The 14996-nt window shown below is 38.3% G+C and overlaps 1 protein-coding gene across 3 annotated transcripts in view; it reads left to right on the top strand.

Annotated features, from left to right (window-relative positions):
- The window catches only part of BCKDHB (branched chain keto acid dehydrogenase E1 subunit beta), a 256098-nt gene that overhangs the window by 13258 nt on the left and 227844 nt on the right, over positions 1-14996 (top strand). For all 3 annotated transcript variants that reach the window (XM_026454545.1, XM_026454544.1, XM_026454543.1), the window contains exons 2-3: positions 6554-6631; positions 8168-8236. In XM_026454545.1, the coding sequence (XP_026310330.1) occupies positions 6568-6631; positions 8168-8236 (133 nt within the window). In that variant the 5' untranslated portion in view covers positions 6554-6567. The remainder of the gene's footprint in view (positions 1-6553; positions 6632-8167; positions 8237-14996) is intronic.

The following is a 14996-nucleotide window of genomic DNA, read 5'->3' as shown; positions in this document are numbered from 1 at the left end:
GTGTGATGTTCCCCACCCTGTGTCCAAGTGATCTCATTGTTCAGTTCCCACTTATGAGTGAGAAAATGCAGTGTTTGGTTTTCTGTCCTTGTGATCGTTTGCTGAGAATGATGGTTTCCATCTTCATCCATGTCCCCTGCAAAGGACATGAACACATCCTTTTTCATGGCTGCATAGTATTCCATGGTGTATATGTGCCACATTTTCTTAATCCAGTCTATCATTGATAGACATTTGGGTTGGTTCCGAGTCTTTGCTGTTGTGAATAGTGCCATAGTAAATGTATGTGTGCATGTGTCTTTATAGTAGCATGATTTATAATTCTTTGGATATATACCCAGTAATGTGATTGATGGGTCAAATGGTAATTCTAGTTCTAGATCCTTGAGGAATTTCTACACTGTCTTCCACAATGGTTGCACCAATTTACACTCACACCAACAGTGTAAAAGCGTTCCTATTTCTCCACATCCTCTCCAGCATCTGTTGTTTCCTGACTTTTTAATGATCGCCATTCTAACTGGCATGAGATGGTATCTCATTGTGGTTTTGATTTGCATTTCTCTGATGACCAGTGATGATGAGCATTTTTTCATGTCTCTGTTGTCTGCACAGATGTCTTCTTTTGAGAAATGTCTGTTCATATTCTTTGCCCAAGTTTTGATGGGTTTGTTTTTTTCTTGTAAATTTGTTCGAGTTCTTTGTAGATTCTGGATGTTAGCCTTTTGTCAGATAGGTAAATTGAAAAAATTTTCTCCCGTTCTATAGGTTGCCTATTCACGCTGATGGTAGTTTCTTTTACCATGCAGAAGCTCTTCGGTTTAAGTAGATCCCATTTGTCTATTTTGGCTTTTGTTGCCATTGCTTTTGATGTTTTAGTCATGGAGTCCTTGCCTATACCTGTGTCCTGAATGGTATTGCCTAGGTTTTCTTCTAGGGTTTTTATGATTTTAAGTCTAACATTTAAGTCTTTAATCCATCTTGAGTTAATTTTTGTATAAGGTGTAAGGAAGGGATCCAGTTTCAGCTTTCCACACCTGGCTAGCCAGTTTTCCCAGCACCATTTATTAAATAGGGAATCCTTTCCCCATTTCTTGTTTATGTCACGTTTGTCAAAGATCAGATGGTTGTAGATGTGTGGTATTATTTCGGAGGGCTCTGTTCTGTTCCATTGGTTTATAATCTCTGTTTTGGTACCAGTACCATGCTGTTTTGGTTAATGTAGCCTTGTAGTATAGTTTGAAGTCATGTAGCATGATAGCTTTAGCTTTGTTCTTTTTGTTTAGGATTATCTTGGCTATGTGGGCTCTTTTTTGTTCCATATGAACTTTAAAGTAGTTTTTTCCAATTCTGTGAAGAAAGTCATTGGTAGCTTGATGGGGATGGCACTGAATCTGTCAGTTACCTTGGGCAGTATGGCCATTTTCATGATAATTGATTCTTCCTATCAATGAGCATGGAATATTCTTCCATTTGTTTGTGTACTCTTTTATTTCGTTGAGCAGTGTTTTGTAGTTCTCCTTGAAGAGGTCCTTTACATCCCTTGTAAGTTGGATTCCTAGGTATTTTATTCTCTTTGTAGCAATTGTGAATGGGAGTTCACTAATGATTTGGCTCTCTGTTTGTCTCTTATTGGCGTATAGGAATGCTTGTGATTTTTGCACATTAATTTTGTATCCTGAGACTTTGCTGAAGTTGCTTATCAGCTTAAGGAGCTTTTGGGCTGAGACGATGAGGTTTTCTAAATATACAATCATGTCGTCTGCAAATAGGGACAATTTGACTTCCTCATTTCCTAATTGAATACCCTTTATTTCTTTCTCTTGCCTGACTGCCCTGGCCAGAACTTCCAACACTATGTTGGAAGAGTAGTGGTGAGAGAGGGCATCCTTGTCTTGTGTCAGTTTTCAAAGAGAATGCTTCCAGTTTTTTTCCCATTCAGTATGATACTGACTGTGGGTTTGTCATAAATAGCTCTTATTATTTTGAGATATGTTCCATTGATACCTAGTTTATTGAGAGTTTTTAGCATGAAGGGCTGTTGAATTTTGTTGAAGGCCTTTTCTGCATCTATTGAGATAATCATGTGGTTTCTGTCATTGGTTCTGTTTATGTGATGGATTACATTTATTGATTTGCATATGTTGAACCAGCCTTGCATCCCAGGGACAAAGCCAACTTGATTGTGGTGGATAAGCTTTTTGATGTGCTGCTGGATTTGGTTTGCCAGTATTTTACTGAGGATTTTCGCATTGATGTTCATGAGGGATATTGGTCTAAAATTCTCTTTTTTTGTTGTGTCTCTGCCAGGCTTTGGTATCAGGATGATGTTAGCCTCATAAAATGAATTAGGGAGGATTCCTTCTTTTTCTATTGATTGGAATAGTTCCAGAAGGTATTGGGGGAACCCTCCCCCAATATTTCAATGTAGGTTCTTTCTATTTTCCATAAGTGTTGACTGGCTGAGAAATAAAGAGAAAGAGTACAAAGAGAGGAATTTTACAGCTGGGCCACCGGGGGTGACATCACATAACCCCCGTATCGGTAGGACCGTGATGCCCACCTGAGGCTCAAACCAGCAAGTTTTTTATTAAGGGTTTCAAAAGGGGAGAGGGTGTAAAACAGGGAGTTGGTACAAAGATCACATGCTTCAAAGGGCAAAAAGCAGAACAATGATCACATAGTTCTGAGGGAAAAGGACAAAAGGCAAAACAGCACTACTGATAAGGAACTGTGTTTAACTGTGCACATATTTTCTGATAAACATGTTATACAACAGAAAACAGTGTTTGAGAGCAGAGAACTGGTCTGACCACAAATTTACCAGGGCGGAGTTTTCCCCACTCTAATAAGCCTGAGGGTACTGCAGGAGACCAGGGCGTATCTCAGTTCTTATCTCAACCACCTAAGACAGACACTCCCAGAGCTACCATTTATAGACTTCCCCCCAGGAATGCATTCCTTTCCCAGGGTATTAATATTAATATTCATTGCTAGGAAGAGAATTTAGCAATATCTCTCCTACTTGCATGTCTATAGGCTCTCTGCAAGAAGAAAAATATGGCTCTTTTTGCCCAACCCCGCAGGCAGTTAGACCTTATGGTTGTCTTCCCTTGTTGCCTAAAAATCACTGTTATTCTGTTATTTTTCAAGGTGCACTGATTTCATATTGTTCAAACACACATGTTTTACAATCAGTTAATACAGTTAACACAATTATCACAGTGGTCCTGAGGTGACGTACATTCTGAGCTTACGAAGATAACAGGATTAAGAGATTAAAGTAAAACAGGCATAAGAAATTATGAAAGTATTATTTGGGAACTGTTAAATGTCCATGAAATTTTCAAAATTTATGTTCCTCTGCCGTGACTTCAGCTGGACCCTCTGCTCGGGGTCCCTGACTTCCCTCAAGAGGAAGGGATAGTACCAGCTCTTCTTTGTATCTCTGGTAGAATTCGGCTGTGAATCCGTCTGGTCCTGGGCTTTTTTTGGTTGGTAGGCTATTAATTATTGCCTCAATTTCAGAGCCTGTTATTGGTCTATTCAAAGATTAAACTTCTTCCTGGTTTAGTCTTGGGAGGGTGTATATGTCCAGGAATATATCCATTTATTTTAGATTTTCTAGTTTATTTGCATGGAGGTGTTTATAGTATTCTCTGATGGTAGTTTGTATTTCTGTGGGATCGGTGGTGATATCCCCTTTATCATTTTTTATTGCGTCTATTTGATTCTTCTCTCTTTTCTTCTTTATTAGTCTTGCTAGTGGTCTATCAATTTTGTTGATCTTTTCAAAAAATGAGCTCCTGGATTCACTGATTGAAACCTTGATATAAATAGATGTGCTATCATTCGGAGTTTGTTGTTTCATTGAAAGGGAACAGGCAGAGTGGATTTAGCCTAATTCTCAAGGGTGCTAGGACTTTCAGAATGGCAAATGAACATTGGCTTCAACTTCAGATCACCAGCTACATTAGCCCCTCACAAAATAGTCCACCTGTCCTTTGAGGCCAGGCATTGACTTCTCCTCTTTAGCTATGAAAATCCAAGATAGCATCTTCCAATAGAAGCTGTTTTGTCTCCATTGAAAAATCTTTTGTTTAGTATAGCCGCCTTCATCAATGATTTTAGTGGGATCTTCTGGATAACTTACTGCAGCTTCTCCATCAGCACTTTATGTTTCACTTTGCCGTTGTATGTACTGAGATGACTTCTCTTCTTAAATCTCATGAACCAAGCTCTGCTAGCTTTAGATTTTTCTTCTGCAGCTTCCTCACCTCTGTCAGCTTTCATAGAATTGAAAGGAGTTAGGGACTTGCTCTGTATTAGGCTTTGACTTAAGGGAATGTTGTATCTGATTTGATTTTCTATTCAGACCACTAAAATTTTCTTCATATTAGCAATAAGACTATTTTGCTTTCTTATCATTTGTGTGCTCACTGGAATAACACTTTAAATTTTCTTCAAGAACTTTTAAGCTATTTGGTGCAAGAAACCTAGCTTTCAGATTCTCTGAACTTTCAGAATGCCTTCCGTACTTAGCTTAGTCATTTCTAACTTAGGATTTAAAGTGAGAGATATGCAGTTCCTCCTTTCACTTGAAAACTTAGAGGTCACTGTAGAAATATTAATTGACCTAGTTTTCATATTATTGTGTCTCAAGGAATAGGGAAGCCTGAAGAAAGGGAGAGAGAAAGGGGGAATGACTGGTCAGTGGATCAGTGAGAAAACACCCAACATTTATTGAGGTTACTAATGTAATTGTCTTGGGGTGCCACGGCAGAATGTCAGAAGGCTGTGGCCCCCCAAGATAATTACATTAGTAACCTCCAAGATCATTGATCACAGATTGTGATAACAGATGTAATAGTAATGACAAAGTTTGAAATATTGTGAGAATTACCAAAATGTGATTCTGATGCTGATAGACTTGCTTGATACAGGTTTGCTACAAAGTTTCCATTTGTAAAAATTGCAGTATCTATAGGGCAAAATAAAATGAAGCACAATAAGACAAGGTATGCCTGTATCTATTAAGTGATATAGCCCTAGCCTGAAGAAAAATAAATTTTTAAGTAATCATGGACATGTGGTATGATTGTATATCTTTGGCCACAGGTGATATAAAATAATTTTTGAGTAAATTCCTATTATCTCCACCAAGTATAAGAGTAGAAACAGGCTATGATTGTAGGCACAGAGGACAGAGGACATGTCTGACTGGGGATTGTCAAGACCTGAAGCCTGGGCATTCAGTACTGTTGAAATGATCAGAGAGACATTAGATACCAGAGTAGGGAGAACATCAGAAGGCTGGGGTATTGGTGGATAATGGAAAGAGGAAGGATGTCATATGTCAGAACCTGCTGTGGAGCAATGCTGGGCTAGGGAAGAAAATGGGTCTCTAGGAAAAGGACAAGTGACCAATGTCCCATGGTCAGACAGTTGAAGGCAACAGCAGTAGCTGTTGTGACCCACGCTGGGAATTAGATCTTGACTGTTGAGACACACTAGGCTAATGAATAGCATGGAGGTTAGGTGGGCAGTGATCAGGGTAAGCAACAGGTTTCGAAAAGACTTGTTATTAGCATGCTGTGTGTTAAGGCGACCACCAGCATGTAGATCAGGCACTAGGATGAAGAGTGGGCCTTTGGATCAGAGGAGCTTTAGGCTGAAGCCTTTCTGTGCTCTGAATTGTACTTTTGCAGAGGAGTTGACTTAAAGTTTTAGGATGACTGTGGGCACTGGGCGGCACCTAGGCTTGAATCAAAGCTCCAGTGTCATGATGTTTCTGAATTCCAGCATTTAGAAGTTTATCAAATGAAGCTTTCGTATACCATTCAGAAGAGTACTAAGGTGAAGGTGGAAGGACATGGACAGAGTCCAGAATCTAACAATGAATAGCTAATATTTATTCAGCACTCACTACATCAGGTACTGTTCTGGTTGTATTACATGTACTGCTTTATTTATTGCTCCCAAAAAATCCATTTAGGTGATGGACACTGGCACGCAGATATTCTATTTAAGTAATAAGACAATAAGAAGGACTAAATATGATGTGGTTAGGCATAAGATTGTGATATTTTCCAAACTCTAGCAGTTCTGGGTACTAAAGTTTATCTTTAGCCTTCCTTATTGTTTTATGGTCCATGACCATTTGTTGTTGACGTGTTTAACACATGCTACTGGTCATGCACATTCCTGATGGCTTAGGTTCGTAACACCTGTCTGTGCTTCTTCCCAGACCACTCACTTTGACTGGTCTCCTTTTCTGACTTTCCATAGGTCTTACAGTCTATACATATTTAGTCACTTGGCTATATTCCTTCTTCCTTTTTTATACTTATACAAAAAATTGTTTAATATGCGTAAAATTTTCCCCATTAACAAGCTTTTACAGGTCTGTATTGCTTTTGTATCTTATAGTATTATTGTAAATAATTCAGCAATTTGCATAATACCTTTCTTGTTGTAATTAACTGTTAAGAAACTGGTTGTTTTTACATATTTTACAATGTATGAAATAAATTTTGTTTTTTGATTTTCACAGGGCAAACTCAGAAAATGAATCTTTTCCAGTCAATAACAAGTGCCTTGGATAACTCATTGGCCAAAGATCCTACTGCAGGTAACCCTGATTTGTGCCTGAATTGTGGTAGCTGTGTTTATTCCAGAATTGAAGATTTGCTTAAAATATTTATGTGGAGCTCAATGGTTAACATTGTATCTACGTGAAATTTTCAAAGGCCTACTCAAATGATTAGGGCTAAATAATCAAATTGCAATTAGTCCACTTATTACCAGTTAGTTCTCATGTATATTTAACATCTAGTCAGCTTTCTCTTATAGTATGTGTGGTCCTGATATTATATTAATAACTTCTGGATTAAAACCTACTGTGTACCCCTGTTTCTCTGGCATATAGAAAAAAACAAAATACCTTTTCATTCAACTATTTATTTATAAAATGAAGACTTGATTTTATGCTTCCCTTTGGGATACATTGTCGTTCAACTTGTAATGTTTTTTGGAAATAATTGTAATATTTATATATACTTTTATAAGTATCTTAATCTTCATCTTATTAAATTATTGATGCAAACCAATTGTTCTTTCACTGTATGTTTTCAAATTTGATTGGCTTTACTTCATATATGTATTACATACACATATATTTAACATATATCTATATATACAGTTTATATATGTGTTTGTGCATATATGTTTACTATACGTTGGGCTTCCACCTGAGAATCTGTAGTTTTAAGGTTAAATGAAAAACATTATTTTTTAGGGAAAAGTGAGAGCTGGACTAAAGGATGATTAGATCTTGATTTGTTTTGAATGCTACTTGCGAATGATTGAACTAGATGAGTAAATTCAAACATAGAGAAGGGTGAGTTTTTTCTTATGGTCGAAAACACTGGTTAGGTGCATTTATGGACTAGCATTCAGCTCTATGAATACCCTCTATTTTAAAGCTCCTGCCAATTTCCACCTACACCATTCTTTGCCTTGCTCACTGTGTCGGTCATGCTTGCCTCCTTTCTGCCTCACACAGTCTAAATCCCTTTCCTATTTGTGACTGTTCCCTTAGCTTGGAATACTCTACTGATGGCTGACTTACTGTATACTGTGTCTCAGGAAAAACCACAGGCCTGGAAGTCTGGAGCATGAGTCATAGTTCTGCCTCTAGCTTTCTGACTTGGCCAGTCAGACTACTTCTCTGGTCTCATTTTCTTCATGGATAAAACAAATGAGATTCTAGATCAGTGGTTCTTTCTCAACTGGAGGTGATCTTAGTCCCCACTCCCACAACTCTCTTTACGTTTAACAATGTAAGCAATGTAAGCCAAGATACTTTCTGTTGTCTCAACGGTGTGTGTGTGTGTGTGTATCTGTGTATGTGTATAGTAACTGTCATCCAGTGGGTAGAGACCAGGGATGCTACTATATATCTACAGTGCACAGGACAGGCCCTCACAACAAAAGAATCATCTAGTCTAAAATGTCAATAATGTAGAAGTTGAGAAACCTTGATATAGATCTATGGTCCATTTCTCTTTTGTGATTAAAATGTAAACATTTAAATTACTTATTTCTCATGGTTAGTATTATTTAGGAATTATTAAATAAAATGTATTCTTTAAATACTGTTTTTCAGTAATATTTGGTGAAGATGTTGCCTTTGGTGGAGTCTTTAGATGCACTGTTGGCTTGCGAGACAAATATGGTAAGTAAATACCTATATACATAGTATTCTGACAGAACTTTTACTAAAAGATCTTAAAAATACAAAACATGCCTACTAAATTTTTTGTCATATCTTCATTGTACAGATGAATTCCTTTTCATTTCCAATGCCACCCGCAGAATCCTTTGGCCTATATTTCCTCAAATGTCTTCTAATATCCCTCTGATCTAGTTCATATTACACATACACTGTAATTAATTCCAAAATAATCGTCATTAAATGCATTGCTTATTGTGTCATTCTTCTGTCCAAGAACCTTTGGTGTTTTATTGCTACCTGCCTTAGCCAATTTCAATTCCGTTGCCTCCAGTTCAAGATTCTGCCTGTTGGGTCTTTATTAATGCAAATTTTATCTTTTCGGGAAGAGAGAGAGAGAGGGAGAAGAGAGGGGGTTAGTTTTTAAGGAACTAGCTCATGTGATTGTGGGACTGGCAAATCCACAGGGCAAACTGGCTGACCTGAAACTCAGGCAGGGTTTCTGTTTTAGTCTTGAGGCTGAATTTCTTTTTGCTTGGGAACCTGCAATCTTTTCTCTTAAGGCCTTATATTGACTTTATGAAGCCTACCCACATTGTAAAAGGTAATCTGCTTTATTCAAAATCTACTGATTTAAATGCTAATCACATCTAAAAAGTACCTTCACAACAACCTCTACACCTGTGTTTGACCAAATGTTAATAACTGGGTGCCATAGCCTGGTCAAGTTGACATATAATGAGCCATCACATTATCCTTCTTTTTTTTTTTTTGACGGAGTCTTGCTCTGTCGCCCAGGCTGGAGTGCGGTGGCCAGATCTCAGCTCACTGCAAGCTCCGCCTCCTGGGTTTACGCCATTCTCCTGCCTCAGCCTCCCAAGTAGCTGGGACTACAGGCGCCCGCCACCTCGCCTGGCTAGTTTTTTGTATTTTTAGTAGAGACGGGGTTTCACCATGTTAGCCAGGATGGTCTCGATCTCCTGACCTCGTGATCCGCCCGTCTCGGCCTCCCAAAGTGCTGGGATTACAGGCTTGAGCCACCGCGCCCGGCCCACATTATCCTTCTTATGTGTTTTATCCCAGCTGATGTCTTTTAATTGGCATGTGATTGTTTTCTGCCCATTGCTTTTATTAATTTCATTTGACTCAGTTAAAATCATAAGAATGTATTTTGGTCCATCTTTGAATTCCCACTCTTCTGACTTGCTGTGTAAGTAATGTGTTTTGACCTCCTATTGTTAAGGATACCTTTGAAGTCCTTTTGACGTTTTATTTTTTCTCTTAGTCTTATCTGATCTAGAATTCAGCAAAGCAGTTCATGTGAGGTCTGGGAGGAGCTGATAACTCCCTCTCTTCTTTCCTTTGGCATTGCTCTATATTGCTGGTGTGTTCATACAGGGCAGGAGGAGTGAGGGTCTTTACAATTTTTTTTTTTAGTTGTTATCTCTTTTTCTGTTCCACTGTTTCTGAGGTTATGTTATACTGAAATCCAAGAACCCATACATGTTCCATCTCACTTATTGGGAACTTCCAGCTTAGTCTTTTCTCTTTCATTTATAGCAGGTTAAGTTTCTGGGTCCAGTTCCTCTGCTTTCTCTTACTTCTAATACCTGCTTAGAGCTTGAGGTAGTTGGGCAAAAGATTATTTTTCCTGATCATTTAGACTCCTGCTACACACTTTTAGATCTTTAATAAACAGTTAAAAATCTTTACACATTTGATTTCAAAAGTAATGCATATACATTGTAGAAAATTTGGAAAATACAGAAAAGCCTAAAGAAAATAAAAATTGCTGTTTTCGGAGATAACTTGGAGGTAACCACTGTAAATATCTTGATATATGTACTTCTAGACTGTATTTGAATATGTTTGTATACATTAACTAATATTTCAAACACAGAATTATACTTCTGTAACTGAGTCTTTTCTATATCCGGTATAGCTATGCTGTGGAGCAGTGTCTAGACCTCACGATTCCATCTTGTCTGACTCAGTGTAGTAGCATGCCATGTGCTTTCTGAATAGCTAATATTTATTCAGCACTTACTGCGTCAGGTACTGTTCTGAGTGTATTACATGTACTGCTTTATTTATTCCTCCCAAAAAAAATCCATTTAGGGACTTGTGTAGGCTGTTGAGTCCTCTGTTGGCTGGCTGCCCAGGTTCTCATCCATGACACTCTGCTTACCCCTTCTGTCTGGGGCATTTTATCCATGCCATCTGTGGCTCATACACTGGTGACTCTTGAATTTCTATCTCTAGTTCAGACTTCTGTTCTGAGCTTCAGATCTGTGTATTCAGTTTCTACTGCACATCTTCACCTCAGTGTTTGATAGTCACTTCAAATTCAGCATTTCCACACCTAAGGTTGCTACACCCACCCAGCAAATGTATGCCTCCTAGTGCATTTCCTTTTTTGGTGAATATAGCACCATCCATTTAGTACCTAAGCCAGACACTGGGGAAATTCTAAATGTCTTCCTTCTTTCTAGTTCCCCACATCCAGTCAAGTTGTACAATTGTATCTAATCTGCCCATCCTTTCCATTCTTACTGCCCTGATACTTCAGATCTTTAATTTTTCTCTGCCTGCAAAGTTTTATTTCTTTTCTTAGTAATCACCACTCTTTTAGTCTTACCCTCCCTCCAGTCCATTCCCTATCTTGTTGCCAGTGCGATCATTTTAACATGCATATTTCTTAGCAGGACATACAAAATACTTTTTAAAAAGTTTATAAATTTTTTAAATTTTTGAGATGGAGTCTCACTCTGTCACCCAGGCTGGAGTGCAGTGGTGCGACCTCGGCTCACTGCAACCTCTGCCTCCCGGGTTCAAATGATTCTCCTGCCTCATCCTCCCGAGTAGCTGGGACTACAGCTGCGTGCCACCATGCCCTGCTAATTTTTGTATTTTTAGTAGAGATGGAGTTTCACTGTGTTGGTCAGGCTGGTCTCAAACTCCTGACCTTGTGATCCACCTGTCTTGGCCTCCCTAAGTGCTGGGATTACAAGCATGAGCCAGTGTGTCCGGCCACCAAAGACTTTGAGAACTACCTACGTAGCTACCTGACCTCATCTGCTTTTAATTTTATTTATTTTATCTATTTTTTTACTTTTTACTCTACAGACCTAGGAACTTGAGCTTTTTAAAATTTTTGTTAAAATTAATGTTGAGTTACTGGTTGTTTCTCCTAAGCCCCCTGTTGTTTTTTCTTCTCTCTTCCTTTGCACTTGCTATCTGGGTCTCTCTCCCCTGTCTGATTACCTGGTAGACTCCTATTTCTTCTTCAGAAGATTCCCCTGTGAAGCTCTTCCAGACCCTCCAAGCAGACTCAGACAGTTCTTTATCACGATTCACACTGCACCTCTTAAATCTTGAAAGTTGTACTATAATCCATAACTCCACACCAGAAAGTTGTTAAAGGCAGCAGATCTTTAAGCTGTTCCACAGAATGGATCCCTAGGACCTAATATTGTATCAGGCATTTATGAAGTACACGCTGTTGAGTGAATTTACCCTTTGCTCTCACTGTCTCAGGAAGGGGATTTCCCTCTCTCACATTAATTATTTAGGTCTCATTTTATTTTCCTTAAAAAATAGATTAAAATGGGGAGAAACTAACTCTTAACTTGAAAAACTCCAGTGCTCTTAGAGGGCACCTGCACATTTATGTTTCCTGTCATGGCAGGAGCCTGAACTAACTAATGGCTAAGTAACTCTTTTAGCTTTATTGTCAGCAGCTGCTGTGAATTTTTACCATAGTTTTAGGGCAGTGAAGTTACACTTTAATTTCAGGTGCAGTTGATCAAGATGAAAAATTAAATCGCTGATACTCTCTAATGAGAGTAGGTGAGCTTCTGTTTTCAGAAGTGAAGAATAAAGGGAAGGGTGAAGAGAAATATATTAAAATACATTTTTCTTGCATATTTAAAAAGTAACATACTTAAAAAAATTATCTGCCCTTTTGAGTATAGGGCAGGAATTTTTAGCTATACAGAAGCGTAACTGTCTGCTTAGGATTTTTTAAAGATAATTTGTATTTAAAATAACTAAAAGATTATGTTGATATAGTTCAATATAACAGTCAAGTCACACTGCATTAAATGACGTAGCAAATAAAACCCCTGTGCCAGATCAGTTCTCTTTCTGGGGAGAGCTGAATGTTGGGTGAGAAAGGATCACAGCCAGTAGGTGGCAGCCTACACTTTGAAATGAGAACATCCCTGTTGGCATCATTTTATATTCCATCAGAAGGTGGAATTTGAAGGATTGTGGGTTACTGACATATGTTGTAAAGCTGAATACTACTTGATATGACAAAGAAGGAATTGCATAATTAGAGGCAATGCTATAACGAAAGGAAGAGAGACATAAAGCATTTTTTATTCCAGACGATCCAGATGAGTGTGGATTTAGCACCACTAAACTGCTTCTCTTCCTTGTCCTTTGATAGAACAAAATAGTATGAGTGCTTTGAAAATTAAAAGAAATAAAATAGTATGTCCTCATCAACACTGCATTCCAAATGGCAGCTTTAACCACTGTACATAATGAGAGGTACTGATTAGGAGCAACAGCTGGACCTCTGGGGAAGCAGGAAATGGGAGAGGGCAGTTAAAGGTAGTTGATTTGTAGGGTATGTGTGATTTTATATTGAATGCCACACATGCTTGCTTTCTTTTTCTTTTAAGACGGAGTCTTGCTCTGTCACCCAGGCTGGAGTGCAGTAATGCGATCATGGCTCACTGTAACCTCTACCCCTCAGGTTCCAGTGATTCTCTTGCCCCAGCCTCCCAAGTAGCTGGGACTACAGGTGCCCACCACCACACCTGGCTAATTTTTGTATTTTTAGTAGAGACAGGGTTTCACCATGTTGGCTAGGCTGGTCTCGAACTCCTGACCTCAAGTGATCTGCCTGCCTTGGCCTCCCAAAGTGCTGGGATTACAGGCATGAGCCACTGTGCCTGGTGTCACACATGCTTTCATTCAAATAAGTAATGAGACAGATTCCTCATGGCACATACAAAATTCACACTTATTGTCATTCTCAGAGAGAGAGAGAGAGAGAGAGAGCGAGAAAGAGAAAGAGTGTATATGTGTGTGTGTGTGTGTGTTATTAAAATAAGATTTTGGTGTATCAGGTGTAAGGTATGTTTGTAACATTATTCTATACTGATAGAACTATAGCCTGGTTGTGGTTCTTAGTGTATATTTGGCCCACTTATTGGAGGAAATTTAGGTGAGGAAAGGAATAGCTGAGGACCTCTTGAATTAGTCTACAGGCCTAAACATCTGCCTTTTCATGGGACTTGATGTTTTTCCATTACTGTATCCATTCCTTTACACCACAAGTGTGGCCTGTCATAGCAGCTTGGGAAAACTAATATAACCACTTACTTGTTTTCTTATGTAAACATCACTGAAATTGTATAACCAGATACTTTAATACACTGAAGTCAGGTTGGAAAACTAGGACAGGCATTCGGTGAAGGCAAGTTTTTGTCTGTAATATACCAATATTTGGGAGTTGACTTTGGACCTCAGTATCCTCATCAGTAAATTGAAGGGAAAGGACCAGGTGGTGCCCCGGGATTCTTCCAGTGCATACATTTAGGTAATCTTTATGGTTTTGTTTTTTAAAAAGAGGAACACAGTTTTTTCATGCTTTGATTTCCTTTACATTTAGAGGTTTTTTTGAATATAGTTGTTACAGCATTTTGGAACCATGGGGTACCTTAGGCATTTAATTTTTTTCTTAAGATGTCCGTTTTCCAGCGTAAGTTTAATTAAATTTATTTATTTATTTATTTATTTATTTATTTATTTATTTATTTATTTATTTATTTATTTGAGTTGGCATCTCACTCTGTCACCCAGGCTGGAGTCCAGTGGCGAGATCTCAGCTCACTGCAACTTCTATCTCCCGGGTTCAAGTGATTCTTCTGCCTCAGCCTCTGAGTAGCTGGGATAACGGGCATATGCCACTGAGACTGGCTAATTTTTGTATTTTTAGTAGAGATGGGGTTTCACCATGTTGGCCAGGCTGGTCTCGACCTCCTGACCTCAAGTGATCCGCCTGCCTTCGCCTCCCAAAGTGCTGGGATTACAAGTGTGAGCCACTGCACCTGGCTGCTTTTCCAGCATAAGTTTTAAATTTAGGGTTTGTAAGCAAAATCTTTGCTCTTTTATATTTTTTGTGAATTATGAAATTAATGTCTTTAACAGAAAAAATGACCTTCCATGATATGTTCTTGTTGCAAAGAAAGGATTACTTGGGTGATACTCATACTCTTGGATTTAGTGTCAGGGTTCCATTGTAGAATGGCAGTCTGTGAGATGGGGGTTTGATCTCTGGGTTGTTGAAACTAATTTTATTGAAGAAAAAAACAGGATAAAATTCATGAAAATTCCTTAGGGAAATTGAATATGTACATGATTTATTTCCCTTATTAAAGTATATGTATTTATGACATATAAGCAGATTGAATACCAGGTATAGACTGTGAGATGTCTAACTGAGGAATTTGGAGTGAAAACAGGTATTAATAAGTTGGTGTGAATCTGGTTTTCTAATATATTTATTAATAATATTTTTAAAGGATTGTTAGTAGCTTTAAACTGCTCTTGATATTACAAAGTTCTTTTGTTTTCCAAAGGTGCACATGTTGGCAGAACTAGATGAACATATTTAATACGCCTTTCTTTCCCCACAGTGCTTTTTTCACAAACATTAAATTTATTTCTAAAAATCTGTGGTCAAATA

Source organism: Piliocolobus tephrosceles, chromosome 5 (assembly GCF_002776525.5).
Source record: "Piliocolobus tephrosceles isolate RC106 chromosome 5, ASM277652v3, whole genome shotgun sequence".
Taxonomy (NCBI): Eukaryota; Metazoa; Chordata; class Mammalia; order Primates; family Cercopithecidae; genus Piliocolobus; species Piliocolobus tephrosceles.
The sequence above is the reverse complement of the archived record's forward strand: the minus strand, read 5'-3'. Positions and strand labels throughout refer to the sequence as shown.